The 24,014-nt window shown below is 38.9% G+C and overlaps 1 protein-coding gene across 4 annotated transcripts in view; it reads right to left on the bottom strand.

Moving 5' to 3' along the window:
* The window catches only part of ptprua (protein tyrosine phosphatase receptor type Ua), a 389,498-nt gene that overhangs the window by 100,784 nt on the left and 264,700 nt on the right, over positions 1-24,014 (bottom strand). For all 4 annotated transcript variants that reach the window (XM_028461775.1, XM_028461776.1, XM_028461777.1 and 1 more), the window contains exons 10-13: positions 18,127-18,328; positions 11,248-11,350; positions 6,576-6,858; positions 2,549-2,585 (exon numbers count right to left, since the gene is read on the bottom strand). In XM_028461775.1, the coding sequence (XP_028317576.1) occupies positions 2,549-2,585; positions 6,576-6,858; positions 11,248-11,350; positions 18,127-18,328 (625 nt within the window). The remainder of the gene's footprint in view (positions 1-2,548; positions 2,586-6,575; positions 6,859-11,247; positions 11,351-18,126; positions 18,329-24,014) is intronic.

Genomic DNA, 24,014 nt, shown 5'->3' with positions numbered 1-24,014 from the left:
ACCTTTGTGGTCACATTATTGCCTGGCTTCCTCTAATGGTTCACTTCACATCTTGTGTAAATAAAGATTAAATAATGTGCGTTTGCTGTGACAGCTCTATTCAGCTGTCGTGCTGATTTCAAGCACAACCGTCAAACGCTAAATGTGAATTTGATGCTTTTCAGCTGCTCCAGTCCACATGCAAAAAATAAAGCACCACTTTTTACATCATAATCAACATGTTATTGTTCTTTGGTGTCAGCTAATGTCGGCCATGTTTCCACCAGAGGACAAAGGATAAAAGGAGGAGAAACACCTTCTCCCACCACCTTGGCGAGGTGAGGCGAGGTGACACCAGTGCTCCTAGTGAGCACAGCGTGAGTAGGAAGAAGCCTGGAGTGAGGAAATGAGAACGAGTGAAGGGGAAAAAGCTCCACCTGGAAGTAACATCTGAGCCACCTTTCACCTGCTGCCTGTGACAGAGACATATGCTAAACTAGAGTCAAAACAGCTCCTATAAATAGGCCTTTCTTTAAATCTGTGCCTGCAGACAACACTCAGGGAGAATCCTTTTGATGTCGCTGCAGCACACATATGCACCACTTCAGGGACAGGAATCCAATTTAAGCGCCACTCTTTCTCTAGAGCTCTACAAACTCCCAGGCTTTGATTAAGTGGACCTCCATTCCACCCAGTGTCTGTCTGTCTTTCACCCATTGTTTGAACTGGGAACGTCTCTCAGGCTCTCACCACCTGATGTTTCCTCTCAGGGGAAAAAGAAACCATGAATATGTGTTTTCACCCTTTTCACTGGTGCCACTGTTGGCCACACTCTCCTCTATAACGCAGCAAACTGGTAACACATCTGTTAACTGTCCAAATATCTGACACGTCGCCTGTGCAACAAGGCTAGAAAACATACTGGAAACACTGGAAACATACTGGAAACATACTGGAAACACTGGAAAACACGACACTGGAAACACTGTAACCTGGAAACATACTGGAAACATACTGAAACACTGGAAACCTGGAAACCATACTGAAAACATACTGTGAAACATACTGGAAACACCTGGAAACAACTGGAAACATACTGGAAACATACTGGAAACATACTGGAAACACTGGAAAACATACTGGAAACATACTGGAAACACTGGAAACACTGGAAACATACTGAAACATACTGGAAACACTGGAAACACTGGAAATATCCTGGAAACATACTGGAAACATACTGGAAACACTGGAAACACTGGAAACATACTGGAAACATTACTGGGAACATACTGGAAGCAACTGGAAACACTGGGAACATACTGGGAAACAAACTGGAAACATACTGGAAACAAACTGGAAACAAACTGGAAACACTGGAAACTACTGGGAAACACTGGAAACATACTGGAAACACTGGAAACATACTGGAAACAAACTGGAAACACTGAAAATACAGAAACCAGTAGTTACCAAGTGGAGGAAAGCAACAACTGTGGCCACTTTCACACTAAAGTGCTGCTGCTCCAGGTTTCAACTTCCTCTCAAAGGCCCTCATTTATCAACCTTGCGTGAAAATGGTGTAAATCTAAATGTGAACATTGTTCCATCGCTGCATGAATGACGCAGCTGATCAGCTGATTCTGGCCTGACGCTCCTTGCCATCAACGTGACACAACATGGAGATGAAGACACAGGAGCTCACTGTAGTGGTGCAACATCCATGGAGCTCTGTGCAAAGAATCCTCTCTGCACCGCAGCGTGTCACACCGGACGTCTCACACACACACTCACACACTTTACTCTGCATTTTCTTTCAATGGCGTTAATATTGACTATTCCATCCATCCATCCATTTTCAGACCCGCTTTATCCTGTTTATTCAGGGTCACGGGGGTCTGCCGGTGCCTATCACCGGCTCACACTGGGTGCTAGGCGGGGCACACCCTGGACAGTGAGCCAAATATTAAATATTGTTTTATTTAAATTATTTTCTGATACTAGAAAGGTTAGCTGGAGCCTTTTTTTACCATTCTCCGCTGTGTATTGTGTCAACAACCAGTGCAGCTATGATCTCTGTGTGAGTTTACACCTGCCTCTGAGTCGTAGTATTTTCAGGCACAGAAACAGTCACCGCAAACGGTTCCAGATTTATAAATTGCATTGCATCCACTGCATCAATTTATTTGCATTTGCATTTCCCCCTCCCATTCTTTGCTCCCTTTGTGAGATCTGCCTACTTTATATATTCATCAGAGGGAAATGCGCTACATGGATCGTGGGTACATTGTGACATGCTTGAAAACACGCACAATCCTGATCCCCTGGGGTTTGTACCCCTTATTAATGCGTAGAGTGACCTTTTAAACGCCATAAACCTTTAGTGAATCTGCCCCTGTGTTCAGCACAGTGAAAAAATATCTTCATGATGAGTTTATGCTGAATCAAATGCCCATCAAATTAGGAAAGTCATGAAATATGAAGTAAAAAAAAGAGTCGACTATTATTTTTGAATGATAAACTTTGGATAATAAGAGGGTTAAATAAAAACCAAGAATCAAAGACGTACCTTTGCTTGCAATGCGGATGCAGTTAATTCTGGTCTCCTGTGGGAAACAGAAAAAGGTCGAGTTAATTCCTTTGCTGTAACACGACAACATAGAAAAAAAAAGAAAACCCACCACAGAGCAACTTAATTATGAGTCTGTCTGTCAAAAACTCCCGACCCTGGTCTACAACGTGCTACACGGCGGCTAACCTGCCCAAACCTTCGCTAGGTGGAGGAAATAATTGAAATGTTCTAGTGGATGACATCTCCTGTTGATCCTCCGTTACCCCTCACTGCCCTCCTTCCTCCAACGTCTACATTTATCCTGGAGATAAAAAGGACAGGAAGCTAAATCAGCCGCCGTTAGCTTTCAATGCCCTCTCTGAACAATTATGCTAATGTGTGCTCTTATATTTGGACCAAAAACACTTGTGAAATTACCTTTTTTAATCTGAAATCTGCTTGATCTCTTTTGCTCTCACACAGTCTCACATCACTCATATTTGCTTTATTAACGTTAGCGTTAGCGTTAGCAGGAGGGATGTGAGCTGTCATCCGGTCCAATGAGAAACCATGATTTTGGAGCAGAACACACACTGGTGCTTATCAAAGAAGCAATTTAAAGCAAATCACGTACACACACACGCACGCGCACACACGCACGCACACACACACACACACACACACACACACACACACACACACACACACACACACACACACACACACCACACACACACACACACACGGTGCTGAAGCTGCTCCATCTTTGGCTGGATTTCATTTTTATCACATTCCATAGCGGGAATGGGATCTGCTTATCAAACAGGACTTCTTTCTGATCCTCCACAGAATCCATTTAGATTTAAACTTCACCGTTTGAACAGAAATGTAGTCGGTGGGATTAGAAACTGGGGGGTTTACCTGAAATAGCAGATTAGGTTTTACGCAATGAAAACAGGTAAGTTTGAAGCATAATTCTGAGCAAAACTTTACTAATCAGAGCTGGAGTCGCATTGAAAACTTCCTGCAGATCAAAGATAATCTGATCTGAGGGTCACATGATCAACATGCAGGTCAGCATTAGAATAGTCAACAATCAGAGCATTAAAAACACTTGTTTTTCTGTCTATTTGTTGTTGTTTGATGTATTTTTCTGTCGGATGGTTTATATTGTTTTGTTGTTTGTTTTGTTTTAGTCATTGTATATTTATATTTATTGTATTTCTGGAGTCATTTTGTGTATTTTTTTGTCATTTCGTTATTATTATATTATTTTGTTAGTCCTATATTTTTTATTTATTTTCTAATTGTTTTGTGGATCTTTCAAGCCATTTTGTGTATTTTTGCTTTTGTTTTGTATAATATTTAAGTTGTTCATAAATTTCTACTGCCAGTGTGTTGATTTTTGATGCTTTGTGTGTTTTATATATATATATATAGATATATATATAATATATAATATTATATAATTTATTTTTTAATTCATTTTTGTAATTGTTTTGTGGATCTTTGTAGCCATTTGTGTATATTTCTGTGATTTTATTGTATTTTGCTGTTGTTTTTGGAGTCATGTGTGTATTTTGCCTGAACTAGATCATGGGTTATTTTTTTTTATCAGGGAAGACTATGAACATGAGTGGAAATGTGAGTGGTGATTTTTGTCTCAATGGCTTCCAGCCGAGCTCATAAAACTCTCATTAATTTAATAATAGTGATAAAGCAGCAAAAAGTGTAGAAAGGGGAAGCGACGCGGCTAACCAAATACAAAAAATGAAGTGATAAAAGAGATCATACTTTCATGTATTCTGTAAAATAAATATTTTTTTTTACTATTATTTTTAGAAGCAAATATTCTCATCATCTAAAACAGGGGTTCTCAACCTTGGGGTCACGACCCCATTTGAGGTCACAAGACACTGGGAGTGGGTCGCCAGATGATTTCATGAAACTAAGAATATTTTCTGAACAATTTGAGCCCATTTTGACTAATTTTTTTTTACCTTTTTTCTGCAACTTTTTGCTCCTTTTAATGTATTTTTCTACATTAATCCCATTTCTGCCACTTCTCCATCAAATTTCAATGCCTTTTCCACATATTTTTTTGTTTTTTTTCCACTTTCATAGACCATTTTCCCAGCATTATAAACCCTTTCCTTCCATTCCACCATTCCAATCTCATTCATTCCCTATGTCCACCAATTTTTCTCCACCTAATGTTGCATATGCTAACCCATTATTGTCACTTTTAACCTCTTCTCACCATATTTCATGTATATTTTTTTGCCAATTTAACCACATTCACCATTTGTCATGCCCATCATTTGCCAGTTTAAACTACAGTAATTGTTCCTATTTTTTTATTATTATATTACACGTTCAGGTACAGTGGGGGTCCCTGGTTTCTGGAACCTTTGTTTTGGGGGTCATGGGCTGAACAGATTGAGAATCACCGACGTAAAAGCAGAAATAAAACAGAAATAAAAGCAGGTACTTTCAGTCTCTGTTAGAACAGAATGGAGACATTAGTCGTAAGCCTGGTTTGTCAAGAAAAATAAAGTGAGAAGAAAGTGTTTTCTCCCGCTGTTGTTTTTCTCGAGCAACTGGCAACACCCATCAGGCATCTTTCAAGCTGGACTGAAGGCGTATCTGCCAAAGCAATTAGGATTTCAGCACAATGGCAGCTCATGGTCTGCTGTGAGCCTCGTCCATCTCATTTATCCTGGGAAATTGTCAAATTAATTAGGTTTTTTTTTTTTTTTTTTTTTTTTCCCAATGAACAACCACGACTGATGAAAATATGAAGCTTTTCAGAAAACAGATAAGAACAGCGACAATTTGCAGGGTAAGATGAAAAAGAGAATTAAACAAGAAAGATTATATTTGGTTTGTTTGTGTTTGAGGGGGATCTCGAGGGTAAGCGTCAAAAATGGCAGCTGATGATGGAAAACGCTCAGTGTGGGTTTGATATCAGAGGGAAGGAAATCTGTGTGTTCCTCCTTTAAAGCACAATTCAAACAGAAAACAGGCTTTTTTTTATCAAAGGATGAAGGCTGTTAGAAACAGATCCACCAATGATTTCACCAGAAACAACCACATAATGACCACAAATACACATAAAACGACACAAACATCATAAAAGACAGAAATAAAACACAACATTTCAGAAGAACAAACAAAAACGTCCCCAAAAAAGAGACAAAACAACATCAAAAAACCAAATTAATGATTCCAAAAACCCAGAAAAAGACAATAAAAAACACATAATGAGAGAAAATATACAAATTATGTATAGATTTACAAAAAACAACGAAAAAACACACAAAGTGACAATAAAAATATGCAAAATCATTGCACACAATACAACAAAAACAAATATATAACAGGAAAAAAACAAAATAACTTCAAAACACACAGACCCCTCAATGAAAATACACAAAATAACAACAAATATACAAAGAGAATAATCATAACACACAAAACCAAATGCAAAAATCACACATTTTTTTAAACACATGAAAAAAATCAATAATTAGACAATAAAATGCCAAAAACACAAAAAAATTGAGAAAAATACCCAAACAACCACATAATAACACCAAATACACATAAAATTACACAAACTTTCATGAAAGACAACAATAAATCACACAAATTGAAAGAAAATTACACAAAATAACCACAATAACACACTAAAAAACAAAAGAGAACCCAAAACACAAACAAAAACACACAAAGCCTCCTGTATTAATGCTCTGATTGGTCATTATTCTAATGCTGACAAGAATGTTGATCATGTGACCCTCAGATCAGATACAGTCACGTTTGTGGCCCGCTGTGATACACAAAGAGAGAGGAAAGGTGTGTGGGCGTGTGGTGTGGTGTGCGTGTGTGTGCGTGTGTGTGTGTGCGCGTGTGTGTGTGTGTGCATGCATGTGTGCGTGTGCATGCGTGTGTGTGTGCATGTCCATGCATGTTGTGCGTGTGCGTGCGTGTGTGTGTGCGTGTCCATGCATGTGTGCGTGTGTGTGTGCGGTGTTGTCTCCACCCCTCTGAGTTGCTGGTGGCCTGAAAGTAGATGAGGTAGTTCTTTGGTTGGGGTCCAAAGGGCTGTTCCAGTATCCGTTGTAGGTGTGGTTGTCCCCCACAGTGAAGGGCGTGGCCTACTGCAGGCTGCTGGGGGCCGTTCAGCTGTGTAGTAGTGAGGCGTTCCTTTGGCCTGGGCCTCGGGTGTGTGAGTTGGGACTGGTGAAAACAGTCCACTGAGCCCAGCTCCCCTCCTGCGCACGTGACGTGAGCCGTCCTCTTCTACCACCACCACCCTGTACGCACTGGGGTAGGGGGGAGGGGGGGTTCAGCACACTCACCAAAATACACTTTTTTTGTATGAACTAAATGTTTGGTTTTTGTTTTTTTTCCGGGGCCCCTACGCTTTACAGCACTGGCGAGAACCCTAGTGCCCTCTAGTGGTGAGAGTTGCTACTACAGGCAGCATCTGATTTTCTGTGATGGCAGTAAAGTGATGCAAGATACAGAATTCATATTTGTAATGTATTTTAAAAGTGAATCAAGCAGAATACAAGATGAAAGACTTATTAGACATTTACACACAATGTGTCTTCATAAAACACGTGGTGAGGGAGACGTAACAAATGTGACATAATATGAGGCGATATGATGGACTTGACCTTCTGAAATGGAAATAACCACATAAAAAACCCTCGTCTACATGTTTTAGGACAATAAACCCAGTCTCACAGCAACATGTGGAACAGCAACGTTTGTCCACATGCAAGTTTGTAAGAATTTTACGTTTGAGGATCGTAGAACGTAAAATGTTTAGTTTCTTCCGCCTCGTCTTTTCCACAGGCTGACGTCAGTCATTGACTATTGACTCCGCCGCCTGTCTAAATGAAGAACATAGCAGACATTTTGCATTTTTTAGTGGCAATTAGCTTTATTTCAAGGTAGATTGTGGCTTTAGAATTGTTTTGCACCTTTCATAGTTTATGTTTAGGAGCTGTAGTTTGGTTGTTTCAGCATAAATTCATCATGCTTTATGCTGTGGTGCCGCTTAGGACGTACAGGAAGTGATGTTTTAAAACAGGAAGTGATGTCGAAATACGTATTTACTTTATACAACCCTACTTACTTTTTATTATTATTATTATTATTATTATTATTATTATTATTGTTATTATTATTATTATTATTATTATTATTATATTATTATTATTATTATAGTTTATATCACTCAATTGAATATATGTCCACACCTCGTGGCTAAAGTGTAATTAAAACTGTTTTGAAACATTGTAATAATGGAACAATGTGAATAATGTTTTTATTTTTTGTTAAACAATGATTATTAGATTATTAATGTAAGAAAAAAAAAACTTTGGACAGGCACTAAACAAGATTTTTTTTTTTTACTTTTTAAAATAAGCTATATTTTAAAGATATTTCACTTATTTCTGTTAAAAATTCAAGGAGTTGTATTTGCCATCATGTGCATGAACATGAAATAACGTCCCCAAGTTCCCCATTACGTCCTTAAAAATAAATAGAGTAAAAAATAATATAAATTAATAAGAAGAAAACACCATCCATCCATTAATCCATTCTGACCCGCTTGTGCCTTTTTAAGGGTGGTTGGGGGTCTGCTGGTTGCCTATCTCCAGCTTCATTGGGCGTTAGGGGGAGTACACCCTGTAGTACAAGGGCGCCAGTCTAGAAAAACATTACTAATATGAAAATATACTAAAAATAATACAAATATACAATAATATACAACATAATATAACTCCTGCAGCAGCAGTAATAAATAATTGAAAAGAATGTTAGATTATTCGGACAAGATATTTTTGTTTGAAATAATTTCAAATGTTAAGTAAAATCTACCTGTGTGGTGTTTAATATTGATCTGAGTAACTGTTTATCATGTGATATGTGATGCACTGAGCACACACTGGAAAATGTTACTTTACTCTGAGACCTCAGACCACATCTGACCAGCAGCCTAAGCTTGACTCCGCTCATTCCTCCAACCACCACTAGAGTTGCACTTTGTACACTTTGTACGCTCATGATTGTGTGGCTTCTTCTGACTCCAATTTGATCATCAAATATGCTGATGATACCATCATTATTGGTCTCATCAGTGAGAAAATGATGATTCATCTTACAGAGCAGAAATTGAAAGTGTTGTTCAGTGGAGTGACCCGGGGTTTCCACTGGATACGTCTCCGCTGCGCCACGGCACCGATCCGGTATTTCACCGGTGTCCGCCGTCCGGTAATTCACACCGGTTGCGTTGGAGTGCGCCGCGGTGCTCTCCGTTTGTACGACTGTGACGCCACGAGACAGATCAGTTTCTCACGATATTTATATAATTGCGCGAGAACGCAGTTAAATGTATGTGTTATAAAACGCAACAATAAACAGACCAACAGGTCAGTGTTCCTAACGACGGAGAACAAGAAGGTTGGACTCTGGATTTGTCATAGACACAATTTTTAGCAACAGCCAACAGAAAAGAGATAAAACTGCACCAGTAAAACATGAACGAATCAAAGTTGCTGCAGTTTACAGTGAGATACAGTATGAGAGGAATCAATATAGTGGATGTGAATTTGTTTTTACACATTATAGTGTTTTGGTGATGGTATTTACTTGAAATATAATCTGAAGTGTTTTAATTTGAAAAGTAAACCCAATATTTTATTGCAGAATACGTGCTTAATTTTCTGTTTAGCTTCATTTGCTCTGTGCTGATTGATGCGTCGTGCTCCGGTGTCTGCCATAAATAGAAGCCCTGCGTATATCTGACGCAGGGCACCGGACTACCACATCTGTGAAGGAGCTGACACGCACCGCAGCGGACCCGGTGGAAATTAACACATAGAGTAAAATGGAAACCTATCAGAAATGCAACGTACAAATAAGAAGAAGAAAGAAGAAGAAGAAGAAGAAGAAAGAAGAAGAAGAAGAAGAAGAAGAAGAAGAAGAAGAAGAAGAAGAACACTGAAGTGTCACCATTAAAACATACAAAGAAGAAAAACAACCCGGAAGTGGAGAGACACTCCCAAATCTCAGCAAAAAGAGCTTTAGAAAAGGCTGGACAGACGTGGGTCGTACAGTACGTCAAGTTTATACAAGCGGTCCTACGATGTTAGCGCATGCACAGCGTGAGCGTTTACGGTAATCCGGTCCGTGGCACTGCTTCAACAGTGAGATACCCTCACAAGGAGCGACTGGTTTCAAACATGTTTGATTTCCTTACGACCTACGATTGCTGATCGGTTGCTGGTCGTGATGTGTTAATTGCTTCTCGTGACCCCATGTATACCACACGATGCATGACACACGATCTCGCACAATCCCCAAAAATTGAGGTACATGTCGAAAAAATCGCCTCAAAATGGGCAAAAAATGGCAACAGTGTATGCCTGCCTTCAGGGAATTTACAAATAACTCTAAGATTCTGCTTAGCTTTTATGGCTGCACCATAGAAAGTCTGCTTGTTAGCTCTATGACTGTGTGGGTCGGTAACATCACAGCCAAAGAAAGGAGAACTCTGAACAAGGTGGTTCGCTCTGCAAAAAGGGCTGTGAGCTGTCCACCTGTTGTGGAGGCTCTTTATGATTGTAGACTCTTAAATCCAGCTCTGAGAACCATCAATGACTCTTCTGGTACTGACCACCCTGGTAAGAGCCATGTTCTAGGCTCCTTCCCTCCGGGAGAAGATATCGTCCGTTGACATCCTCGCCACGTTAACAGCGTCTTCCACGAGCTGTTATCAGGCTGAACAAAGCACTTTGAAGGCTGTTCTTGGACTTTATTGTTGTCTTGTTTTAAGCTACATGTGTGTTTCATAGCATCAAATGTTTCCCTTTGTACTTTTACTGTGTTAATTATATTTGGTCTATTTTGGTGTTTAGTTGTTGCTGTCCCTGGTGCAACACTGTGTATTTTTTGCACAACATTCCAATGTTGTTTTTTTTTTGTTTTGTTTGTTTTTACTTGCAAATGGCAAATAAATTGACTTGAACTTGTGTCGTCTTGAGTAACAACTCTATTATTAAAACCGTATTAAGCACGTTTAGAATGATGCCAGGGGACATTTAACAGCATGTAATGACGTCTGATTAGAGAAGGATGAGGAAATGTGTGAACTTTGAATGGAATTGAGGAAATTTGAAAGAGAAAATCAGAGGCTCTACCAATAAAATATCATCAAAGGCAGAGCTAGAGGCAAAGTAGCACGGAATATACAGTGCAGGTGTTTGGATCCACTGAAGCAGAAATCTCATTTAGTAGCAGACGAGTTCACGACGTTTCCCTGAGAATGTCCCAGGTCACCGATCCATTCCCAGCCCAATAAAGATTGATATTCTTACTCTCTAATAGTCAGTGTTTCCATTTTTATATCCTGTGAGTTGTGAGTGACGTTGGAGTTTGGGGTTTGTTATGGTGACACGACTGTCACTTAAACAGTGCGTGATAGGTTGGTGTTCTGATGTATGAAGACAAGCAGATCCTCAATCATTAGAAGTTCTTTAAATCCAGGTTCTACTCCCACAGTTAGAGATGAAACCATGTGTTACAGCTGAGACTTACACCTCCAGGATTCATGTAGTTCAGGTGAAACGGTAAGTGGGACACCGCTTCTATGTTGTGTTTGGTTTGGTGACGGCAGCTATAAATAGTGTTAGTGGTACCTGACAGGAGCCCCTCGTCCCAGCGCGGGGCGCAGCAACACGGTGATGGTGCTCTGCGTCTCACTCAGCGGTGATGGGACGTCTTCATAGTCAAACACCGGGGCTGAGGATTACAATCAACAGACCAGGGTTGAGATAAATTAGAACTGTGCAATTGATAATTAATTTCAATTATTATGTAATTAGTCATATCTGTTTTTTTCATCCGTCTGCGTTAACTCTTACACCGTTTGTCCAATTTTGACAAACAAGATATCAAAAAATTCAGAAAGTTCCCAAGATTTATGCTTGTACTTTTATAATTAGTAACTTTTTGATTTATTACATTTTTTCTTTCCCATTCATTCTATTGGAAACTTCAGCTTTTTTCCAATTTATAATCCCTTCATCCTCAACCATTCTTCAACTGATTTTCAACTATTTCAACTTTTTAAACCCATTTCAACTTCTTTTTTTTAGTGTTTTCAACCCATTTCAACTTCTTTTTTTTTTTAATGTTTTCAACCCATTTCAATCTTTTTCAACCGTATTGCTGATGTTCAGCTATTGCTAAGTGAATGCTTAGCTAATGCTAGATTAGTGCTTGTCAGTGCCCAATCCTTTCATGTCACGTCCTTCACTCACAGTCTTTAAAACAGAGCTGTTGGGACGTGATATCTAAATGTAAACAATCATACAGCGTTTGTTAAATATTTTAATGGTACACATTTAAATATGACTGTTTCGTCGTGTTTTTCATTGTTAAAAAAACAGATTAAAACACAATACACAACATTGACAATCAAAAATCAAACAGAAAATAAAATTAAAACCAAAATAAATTGCAATTCACTCTAAACATACATTTCTAATTATTTTTAAATTGCAGTGTTTCAACCTTTTTTAAATAGTACACAAACTGCCATAAAATAGGCCGATGCTAATTCCAGGTTAATGTCAAGGCTAGGCTAATGCTATTGCTAAATTAATGTAATGCTAGTCTAATGTTAATGCTAGGTTAGTGTTAATGCTAGGTTAATGCTAATGCTAGTCTAATGCTAATGCTAGGTTAGTGCTAATGCTAGATTGATGCTATTACTAGGCTAATGCTAACACTAGGCTAATGCTAGACTAATGCTAGATAAATCTAATGCTAGATAAATCTAATGCCACTGCCAGCTAATGTTAATGCTAGTTAATGGTAATGCTAGCTAATGCTAACAGTAATGTTAAATGATGTTAATGCTAGCTAATGCTAACAGTAATGTTAAATGATGTTAATGCTAGCTAATGCTAACAGTAATGTTAAATGATGTTAATGCTAGCTAATTATAATGCTAATTAAAATGAATGCTAATGCTAGCTAATACTAATGTGAAAGCATATTAATGTTAATGCTAGCCAATACTAAGCTAATGCAGTGTGACACGGGCCAGCGCCAGCTTCCTCACTTGCATTTTGTTCAGGAAATGCAAATATTCTAGTTCTAATTGTAATTGTAATTGAAAAAAAAAACTGTTGCTGTTGTAATCATAATTTAATTGTAATTGAGTTCAGATAATTTACTTTGTAATTCTAATTGTAATTCCATATAATTAAAAAAAACTGTCAATTACAATTACATTTTGGGAATCATGTTACAGTTATATGGTTTGGCTTACACATACGTAGCTAACAATTATATATCAACTTCTCCCCACTACCTACAGGATATTTTACTATTTAGTGTATTTTACAGTTGTTTTAAGACATGGTTTATAACTGACACGTTATCATAAGAGATGCTAATAGAAAGCTAACACAAGTTTCATTGGGTTATTTATATCAGGTTCAGTAATTGTGACTAATTGATTTTGAAATTAAGTATTTGAGAACGTAATTGTAATTAACTTTCATGTGAAAAATAATAATAATTGTAATTTTAATTGTAATTAGAAATCTAACACTAATCACAATTGGGTTGTTATTGAATATGGATAATTGAAGATGTAATAGTTATTGAAAAAGATCATTTAGCCCAACCCTGCAAGAGACTCAACCAACAGAACGTTTTTAAATCAAAGATCACTTTAAAAAGTCTCTTGGGCTACGTTCAAACAGCAGATCTTAATGTACAAAGTGGATTATTGTGAAATAGAAACATCATGAAGCTACCGGTGAACCCTGGTATCAATCAGTTTGATCAGCTTATCCCTTGTCCACATGGAGCAACGATATGCTAGTAATGGGGATTAGTTCACAACAATGTGAATTATTTCATTCGTTTTTCAAGCTTTCAACACAAGAGCAAAAAGAACAACAATCTTACATCATTACATTCCCCTTTAATATTCATAAACGTAATTAATTCCACTTTATTCATGTCAACCTTGTGAATGTGTGAGTTGTCCCTGGATCAGGGTTTGGTTAATCAGAGGCTGCAGTGTCCAGGGAAGCTGTCAAGAATGTTGTGCAATGATAAGCCACTGGCTCCCAACCATTAATCCTCAGCACTCATTAGTGTTTTCATAATTCATCCCATTTAACCTTCCTACAAGCAGCGTGTGAAAAACACCCTCTCCTGAATGATGTGCAGACCTCAGCAGTTTGCCTGTGAGTGAGTGAGTGTGTGTGTGTGTGTGTGTGTGTTTAAGACAAATGGTTACACAAGCAGCATTTTATGACGAGCATTAAATCTCAGTGTTCACCTTTTATTGCAAAGCGTTTTTGTTTGTTTAATTCCCTCCCTGTAGTAAACATTCACCCAGAGGTTGTGCTACGTTCAGATCCATTCTAATTATTGTAGAATAGCCTCTTGTTTTCTCTGTGGCTGCTGTTTCACTGTGTAACAGTTTACTGTGTGTTAGTGCATCAGGGGACACGGTGGGTAACAGAGGCTCTATCTGTTCATGGAGTATAAAGTTGGCCGCATTCTAATAATTTAGCAATTTTCTAAGAAAAATCCACACAAAGGTCGCATCGTAACATAGGCCTCACCCTATAGGCTGATGAGGGTGCCCTTAAGACGACTCGGCCAATCAGAACGGGCAGGTAGGCAGGCTGCTAGACTCATGCTAGGTTTAACGGAGATTTCCGTGTTTCAACTGATAAGTTTCCATCTATGAATGACGTCTCCTCCTCACTGCTCCATGTCTGCATATCAGTCCATTTATACTGGAACCAGACTGATACACCGCGCTGTCTGTTCTTCTTACCGTGAACTACCACAGAGCGATCACAGCGAGTCCAGACTCTGAGTCAGAATACGGACGCGTTTGCTTCTGACCAAACTAAACTTTATGGTTTAACTTCATGGTGTTTATGGTTTCTCTTCTGCTTCTCGTGAAGGCGGTCGCATTTTTCTGCTCCTGCTTTCCTCCCCTATCTAGTGAAGCTAATAGGAGATTCTCTCTGCATTCATACAAAAACTGAAACTATGGAACTGGTCAGCTGCTCACTTAATGCTATTGACCACATTTCCTCAATGCTCAAGGATGTGTTTCAATTTCACCAGGGATGTTTACAGATCTGACACTCCGTCCTCCTCCCCCCCCCCCTCCTATCCCCGATTACCAGCTGGACTCTCGTCTTCTGAACCATAACATCTGACTGTATCAGAGGAGTGCAAAGTTTATTGTGTCTACGCCTCCTCTGGCCCTCCATCCACGTGCTATGGATTTCATGACTGTGTGTTTTTTCCTGACTATGTTTTTTGTAGCCGAGAGGTTTTTTCCTGGTCTTGTACTTTACTCTCCTTTAGGGAATTCAGTTCAAAATCTGCTTTTTCAATCCGTGTATCATTCGTTCATTCATTTTTCATTATGTAACAAAAACAGGAAAAAAAAAAAAAAAACACTCATTATTTGATATTTGTTTCCAAAATCAAAATGAAAAAACGGAAAACGCCTTGTTTTTCAAATTCAAGCTCTTTTGCTTCGGTACAGAAAACAAAAAACAAACAACTTCATTCGTTTTCGCCATTACCGATTGGCCAAAGTATGTGACCCGGAAGTGTACTCTCATCCGACGCTAATGGCTAAGCTAATGTCAGTTCGGCATTACAAGATCGCTGCTTCTAACTGTGCTTCTGAAACGTGTCCTTTTCGCTTTAGCTGGTGTTGGGCACAGAACCTCCTCACGGACATTTGTGTTGCAGAGCTAAAAATATGGAATAATACGGAATGTGTAACGCTTCACTTCCGGGTCACGTACTTTGGCCAATCGGTAATGGAGAAAACGAATAAAGGTGTTCATTTTCTGTACCGAAGCAAAAGAGCTTGAATTTGAAAAAAAAGCCGTTTTCGGTTTTTTCATTTTGGTTTTTGAAACAAATCAAATAATGAGTGTTTTTTTTTTTTTTTTTGTTTTTCATGTTTTTGTTAAATAATGACAAACGAATGAACAAATGATACATGGACTTTTTTCCCTTCATCTCTCCTTTTGTTGCTTTTCCCATTTTTCATCTAAATTCGGGGTGCCTCCAATGCCCTTGGCAACCAACAGTTCTCCCGTTCTTGTCTCCCATGTTATTTGTAACTGTTTTTCCATGTTTTCTTTAGATGGGATGATACTGAAATATTTGGACAACACTTTGTGATTTTTACCTGTGAAAAGTGCTCTATAAATAAAGTTTACTTACTTACTTCTATTACAAACTGGCTGACTAACAATATACAAGCTGTTGCAGCTCTCTCTCTCTCTCTCTCTCTCTCTCTCTCTCTCTCTCTCTCTCTCTAATGAGGGTGTGTGACAAAATGACTGATCAGAATGATTTGGTGGGAGCGCGAACTATTTAATGTTAACAGTTTCATTCGTCCACCTAAGTCTAATGTGACGGAGCTCAATTTTTTGACGGCATGAAGATTGATTAGCTGCGTAATTACGGAAATGACGGTAAAACATCTAAAAGGAAATGTTGGAAACACTTTCAAAGTGCAATCATACTTTGTCAAAATTTCGAAATATCGCTTTTATTTTGCAAAAACCTGCAATGGAAACGCAGCTATTGTTATCAAAATCATGATTGTTGGCAGTCATTGCTATCGCACTTTAAATTTGAACTTTTACTCATTTAAATGCCCATATATAAAATTAAAAAGTTAATCAGTAACTATTTGAGTGAAATGTTAGAGGCTTATTTCTTTAAAGCCACAGATCAATTCTTTGGAGAGCAGGTTTTGCATCTTATGAGTCTGTTTTCACACCGGGATAGTCTCAGAATAACTAATTGTATCCTTGATTTAGTTTGGTTTGTCTTCACTTTTTGATCTGCTCCAAACAGCCTCTGTTGCAGTTGTATGCACTTACCGCTTGGGGGCGCTGTGACTGGAGTAGAGACCAAAGAGGCAATCATCTGTTGGTCAAACTTTCCCTTGTGTGTCTTGTTGAGCATCCGTGAGATCTGATTGTCGACGAGTGCTAGCCGGTTCTCCTGCCCACCCATAATGCCGTGCACTCTACGTCATCCCCGATACTTCCTGTTCTTGGTCTGAGCTGAGAGCATTTGGGTTCACAGCTCACCTGGATGACTCCACACTTCATCGAATAGAAATGCTCTGAATCCGGCCAGAAAAGTTCTAGAATTCTACACCTGCTCAAGAACTTGTTCACATGTTCACCCCAGTCCTGGAAAACGGATCCTACAGCGGTTAAGCTACTATTTGATTCCACAATCATTTTAGACCCTGTCTTTTTTACTCAATAAGCTTATCTTTTCTTGAATCTTGATTGACCACAACACTGAGGGTGCAGTCACACAGACGGATCAGGGATTCGTTTGCCGGATAGTCTTCCTTGTTTGGCCAGTGTGAACGAAAACCAAGTCTAGAGCGGATCAAACAGACAAATTCTACAGCAATTGTTTCTGTCGGTCTCAGAGCGTTTCCAATCAAAGTCAAGAGCGATTAGAAACGCCGTGAATGCAACCCCTCTTGGTGCGGATCAAACGCAGGAAGTATCGACAATGACGTAGAACGCTAAACAGGGCTTTAAAACCACCAAAGTTATGGCAACTTGTTGCTGCTTCATTGTTGAATGTTGGTAAAGAACAAACAGAGAAGGAAGAAGTTTCTAAGCACTCTACAGCGCTGGCTTTGACCCATAGACAACCCTCTTCTTCAGGTTTCTGTTTTTCTGCCTCAAGAAGTCTCTACTCCAGTTATGGCCCCTCAACTGTTTAGCTCATGGAACTGCACCAGAGGCTGTTTGGAGCCAATCAGAGGTTGTTCTCTGAACGCAAACCGAGACAAACCAATTTGATCAAATTATCAGCTGTCCTTCACCTTTTCCAATCGAGTCCATCACTAAACAGGTGTGAAAGCAGCCTTAGAGTACCCGTTGAAGTCCAAACATGTCTAGAGATGAGTGCTAATAGCAGCAGGCTTTGATAAAAAAGGAGTTGATACGTGACTTTCGCTATTTCATCTTCTTTCTTGAATCTTACACAAACCACCCACACATTCTCTGCATGCTTTTTGAAAACAAAACAACAATAGCACGTGGCTTTTCACCTCGGTAAAGAATTATTCAAACGACCTGCTGATCCCATGCTTTGAGGAAGTTTCCGACACATTTATTGGCCTGGCCCTCACATCTAAAGCAATACCCTCCTTATTTGTGGTTCCTTACCTGCTCAGTCGCCTCATCTGGTAAACACACACCGCTGGGACTTGAACAAAGAGGTTTTTTAACTCGATATTTGTAGATTTGTAGCTAGCTCTAACTGCTATATGTGTATTGTAGCCAGTGAATTTTTAAGAGCGGTTTAAGAAAATGAAAATGAATCATTTATAATGTGTGACCAACTTAAGGCTCTTTAAGGAAGCTTGTTGTTGTTTTATTTTGGCTCTGCTCTTTGTGTAAACACACTCACATACCGCAGCAATAGTTAACCACTACTACTAGTCTAAAAGAAAACCTCACCAGAGATGTTGGTGGTGATCTCAGTCAGTGCCGTCTGCCCAAAGCCTTTGGCGGTTCGTGCCCGGACAGAAACCAGGTAGGTGGTCCCTGGTTGAAGGCCTGAGAACATGTGGTAGGTCTCGTTCCTCAGTTTGGAGACGGTACGGCGAGGACCCGGCACATTAATGCCTGGGTCAGATGACTCAATACTCTGGTAACTGATCTGCAGAAAGAAAGAAAAACAGGAGTTTTACTTTAAAATACTCCAACAGCTTTAGTCTGGTATCCCATCAAGAAAATCTTACACCTCCCTTCTTAAAGGGATTTCCTTTGGTACATCATCCAAAAACATTATACTGCCAAACACAGTAAAAGCTCATGCATAAATTATACATTTAACATAATAAGATGAATGCGGTTCAAATGGCTTTAGGCCACAACAAAGAGTAAATTATTAAAAATGGTGATTGTTAAAGAGATGATCAACCTCATGAGAAAAGAAAGACAAAACACAAATATTAAAGTTGCAGAGAGCAAGCGAGAATACTGTCATCCTTAAACCTCAGCGGAGCTATTAACAGGTCACGATGCTGCCTCTACGCTTTCAGGTCGTACTGTTTTAGAAGCTAATTACCAATGGGAATGAGAATACATTAAAGCTTTAACAGAAAGTTTTTTAACTTCAAATTTCCAACATAAAAAGTGGGGGTTAAGATTTTGCCCACACATACTCAGCATTCAAAGGGTTTGTAACTGCTGCTTTTGTTATAGTGATGGAGGTAAATCTAATACTCGTCCTTTAAAGAGTAGCTGTAGAGGAAATATATAACAACAAACAATGTATTAGAAAGACACAAACTATGTGCACCTTTATATTTAAAAATTGGTGCATTATGAGAGGTAGAGGCATAACAGGTCTGTTTACATTGTGGGAAGTGTAGATTTCCTGTTGGCTCTCGGTACAAAGCAGTCATGTGTAACCTCTCTCTCAGTTACTGAGCATGAGATTCACTCATCCTGATTAAAAACTAGCATCTGAAAGAATCAAGTGATGTATCTTGTGATTTCAAATTTGGCCAAGAAATATCTATGGATTCCTGGAACAGTGTCTCTGTGTCTCTACCACAGAGACACAGGAACTACACAACAGAGCATGTTGACCAGCTCCTGAAAGTTTCAAATCCTGAGACTGATGACAGCATTGATGATAATGAGTAGCTGCACATTTACCTCTGCACGTACAGTCCCTGGCAGGATTTAATTATTCATTGTGTTCTTTTGTCCATCCACCTTTTATTTGATCTAAAAGCACAAATTCCACAAGCGTTATGAGAGCTGATCTTGTAGGCGTTATGCTTTAAAGTTGCTTTGATTGTGCACAGCAAAACGTTTATTTTATTGTATGCAGCTTATGGAGTTTTTTGTTTATAAGTCTTTATTTATTTTTACTGAATAATATATCGTTTGTGTTGGATCAGATTGAATAAGTTGAAAAAGCTAATATTTTTGTTTTGTTATATGATTACTGTTGGATTTGGTGATTTGACATAAATAAAATATAATAGAGATATATTTGTTTGGTTACTATTGGATACTGACATAAACCTTGTTTAAAAATATGACAATGCCACAATGTGTGGAGAAAAAAAACGTAGAAGTGCAATGAACAAGTACGTTCATAAGATGCATTGAAGGATGTTCTGTGCAGGAATTCTGTCGGGACCACATCTGGTTTCAAACGTAGCTTTGGCTTTGTGCCCATTAGCTTAGCCCATTAGCTTAGCCCACAGATCCCTCTCATAGCAGCTCGGCTTGAAGATGTCCTCACATACCAGAGAACAGAAACGTTTTAAGTGTGTATCCTGTAGTGATATTATGGAACCAACATGGCTTAGGGACGCAAAAGAAAAAGAAATGTTTCTGCAGGGTTTTTCTCTCATTGTTATAGCAACCATTGACTTTATACTTCACCAATGTTCAGAAACTGTAGACCAATGGAATACTGTGACCTAGCAACAGCTAACAGGAATCAACGAACATGCGTTATATCCTGACCAAAATGGCGGCTCTCCATAGTTTATGGCCCAAGGTATAAAATTGATCTGAAAAGTCCTTTTAATGTGTTCTTTGGTAATAATTTGATCAAATTGGTTTGTCTCGGTTTGCGTTCAGAGAACAACCTCTGATCGGCTCCAAACAGCCTCTGGTGCAGTTCCATGAGCTAAACAGTTGAGGGGCCATAACTGGAGTAGAGACTTCTCGAGGCAGAAAAACAGAAACCTGAACATATTTTGTTTATTGGTAATACATTAAACACATTTTATGATATACATTTGAACTACAGGTATTCTTTAAATCAATGCTGTTAATCGCCAAAAATAAATCCTATCCTGTGTTTGTTGAGGGATCGTGTTGAGCACTGAGTGAAGAACGCAGTGACTTTAATGTATCTGTGAGTTTATTGTTGATGCTTAGGCCGCAACACATTTCACAGTGGTTGCACATAATGAAATATTATGGGGGAATAAGATCAAGCGGAAACACCACTCAATTAATCTTTTTACAGCAAATAAGACTGCCGTGCAGCACTGCTACATGGATCCAATTAATCACGCAGTTAGACTCTGATGGTCAGACTCAGGTACAGACGTTACACACAGCTTTGTAAATTAGCAAATAAAACATGAGCACAAATGTGATAAAGTGTGCACGAAGAAGTGGATAATGTTTTTGTTGTTATTTAGGACAGTTTTAATGATGTAAAGAGGTAGAATGGTTCTCGCTGCTATTGAAGGGTCCTCTATCACGTTAATGCTCCGTCTCAGTCTGATTAAATGTTCACACTGTCAAACCGGATCTCTGGCTCAGATCTCTCTCAGCTCATGTGTGATGCTATATGTGGTGGAGGAATTTAAGAAGACAAGGTAAATGGCCTCGCCGTGTTCAGTAAATGAACAGCTCTTCATTTTTAAATGTCTTTTAATATTCCAACAGCCTATTTTTCTAACCCACCGACCTTTTACCTTCATTTAATAAAAGCACAGCTCAGTTCCTTTATGTTTGTTAGGAATATTAAACATCAGTGGTAATGTGCTCGGCTACTGAATGTGGAGCAAAGACAAATGGTGGTTAAGTGTGTAGCTGCTTGGTCATGTGGACGATAGTACCAGGTAATTAGTCTGTTAGTTAGCCTCTGATTTTCAAAATAAAATGTTACTAATTTTGTTTCAGAGTTCACCCATTTCTGTTTGTTTGTCATTACAGGCTGTTTTTACTGAAACATGACAAACAGAGTTAACTACTGTCCTAAGTTTCATCTTCATACACAGCAGAAATGCACAGAACAAACACGCATTGAGATCATGCAACATTTGGCACAAGATTTGAGGTCCAGCCATTTGCTACAGTTGCTAAAGCTAACATTAGCCAGCCCATTTTACAGTAAAAAAAAAAAAAAAAAAGTATGGTGAAAATATGTGATTTTGTTCTAAAACATATTGGTGAGGGTTTAGTTGTAGATATATTTACATTTCAGAAGGTGAAGTCCGTCATATCGCTTCATATTAGGTCAGATTAAGTCCGTCTCTCTGACCATCTGTTTATGATCAACACTTGCGTGCAAATATGTGATATTTTCCATAGAGATGGGACTCAATTAAAAAAGAAAAAATCTAATTAATTAGAGACTTTGCAATTAATTAATCTGGATTAATCTAAATTAATAGGATAACAATATTTGACAAGAGAAGCACCGTTTTCCTAATTTAAATAGATTTTGGTAAATGACTGAATAAAGGAAAACAATTAAAAAAGCTTCAAACACTATAAATAACTACGAAAATTGCAAATATTTCAGGGTTTTTGTGGGTACACGACAGTTGAGCACTAATGTGCACATCTGCCTATATTTCTATGAGGCACTGTATCTCCTCTTTCGACCACGTTTGTCCCCGATTCATCTCCAGTTAACTCCAAACTCGTGTGAAGAAATGAAGTTAGCTCTTCCCAAAATACACCGTGCAGTGTGCGACGGAAGCCTCCGTAGACCAAAAATGCTGCTGCATAACAGCCTTACGCCAAACCGAGGCTGGTCAGCGTTCACGACACACGCAAGCCACACTGAACCGTACTGAGACTGACCTCTGGAGGTGGTCTTGGTACGGTTCTTTAGTTCCAGCCAAATCAAATTGGTCCACATTCACACCAGCCAAAACAAACTGAATTGGCAGGTGCGCCAAACTCAAGCCCACTTCAAGCAGACCAGATAGTGCTGGTGTGAAAGCACCCTTATTCATTTCTGAACCCGGAGGTGCTAGCTGCTACATGTTTAGCATTGAGGCGATATCTGCTACATGTTTAGCATTGAGGTGCTCGCTGCTACATGTTTAGCATTGAGTTGCTAGCTGCTACATGTTTAGCATTGAGGTGCTAGCTGCTACATGTTTAGCATTCAGGTGCTAGCTGCTACATGTTTAGCATTCAGGTGTTAGCTGCTACATGTTTAGCATTCAGGTGTTAGCTTCTACATGTTTTGCATTGAGGTGCTATCTGCTACATGTTTAGCATTGAGGTGCTAGCTGTTACATGTTTAGCATTGAGGTGCTAGCTGCTACATGTTTAGCATTCAGGTGCTAGCTGAGGCTAGAAGGGCTCCAGTGATCCACAAACTCTCTCTAACAATTTGTACACAACTGGGCTTTAGTTTTCCAGCCGTTGTTTTTATTTAAACTAAAATTAACGCCCACAAAGCAGAGTAACGACTTCTCCTCTGGTTCTCCGGTTTCTTGTTTAGTGGTCTGTGCATTAGTATTATGAGTATACTGGGAACTTATGCAACAAGAGAGTTTCTGCGCTGTTTGGAGTGCAAGAAAAAAGCGATTGCGTTTTTTTTTTTTTTTAGTACATTATTTTTCTGTAATTAATGAATTAATCGCAATTAACCCGTTAAAGTCCCAGCCCTAGTTTTAATGATCGACGGCAGCTGGCAAAGCCACTGTTTACTAATAGATTTTACAAAGAAGGATAATGTCATGGCTAGATAATGTAGAAGCTTGAACATTGTCTGTTGCTGTCCAAGGGCAGGCAGGCAGTAGAATAACAGTGAAACAGTCTCCCCAGGTAACCACAGAAGACTGGAAACAAAACACAAATACACAATCCCAGCGCTTCCTCTGTAGGACGGAGGCAGAGGCCACTCATCTGTATGCAGACAAACGCTCACACACCACTCACTTCTAGGCCTCGCTTTTCAAAGCTTCTTCTTCTTAATAACAACATTTCTTTCTGTCTGCGGCTCCAAAGCAGAGCTGTAACTCCTCCACTTAATACTAACCGTCAATAATTAATTAGAAACATTTAAGTTCAGCTGCTTGTAGAGAAATCTCTTAGGCAAACAAGTAATTAGAATGGCTGTCCCACATGTAATTACAGCCTGCAGTCGCCGCCTCAGCTTCATTAGCATATGAACATGTACAGTAAATCCCATGAACTGTGGAAACAGGGTCATCCTCATTCCAGTGGGAGTTCAGTTTGGGCAAGAAAATGCAACAAGCACCTTAAAGCTGCTGAAACGATAACGTTTCATCATCTACACTGTAAACACTCTCTTATTGGCAAGGGCCATTTATAAGGCCCTTGCCAATAAGGGGAGAGCTTTTTGCCTCCATAAAGTCAGGAAAATTATGCTCCATTGTTCTATGAATCTGTGACAACCACATTTATTTATTCATCTGAATAATATCCACTGTTACCCAGGAAGTTTACAATTATTTGTGCCATAGTATATAGTCATCTTAAAGATGTAAGTTCTTGTTTTAATCATATATAAATAAAGTTAAAGGGGATGAAAAATGGTGGAAAAGGTGGTGAAATGGTATTTTAAAAACCAAAGAAACTGGTAAAGAGTTGCA

Source organism: Gouania willdenowi, chromosome 11 (genome assembly GCF_900634775.1).
Source record: "Gouania willdenowi chromosome 11, fGouWil2.1, whole genome shotgun sequence".
NCBI lineage: Eukaryota > Metazoa > Chordata > Actinopteri > Blenniiformes > Gobiesocidae > Gouania > Gouania willdenowi.
This window is presented reverse-complemented; position numbering and strand designations above follow the sequence as displayed.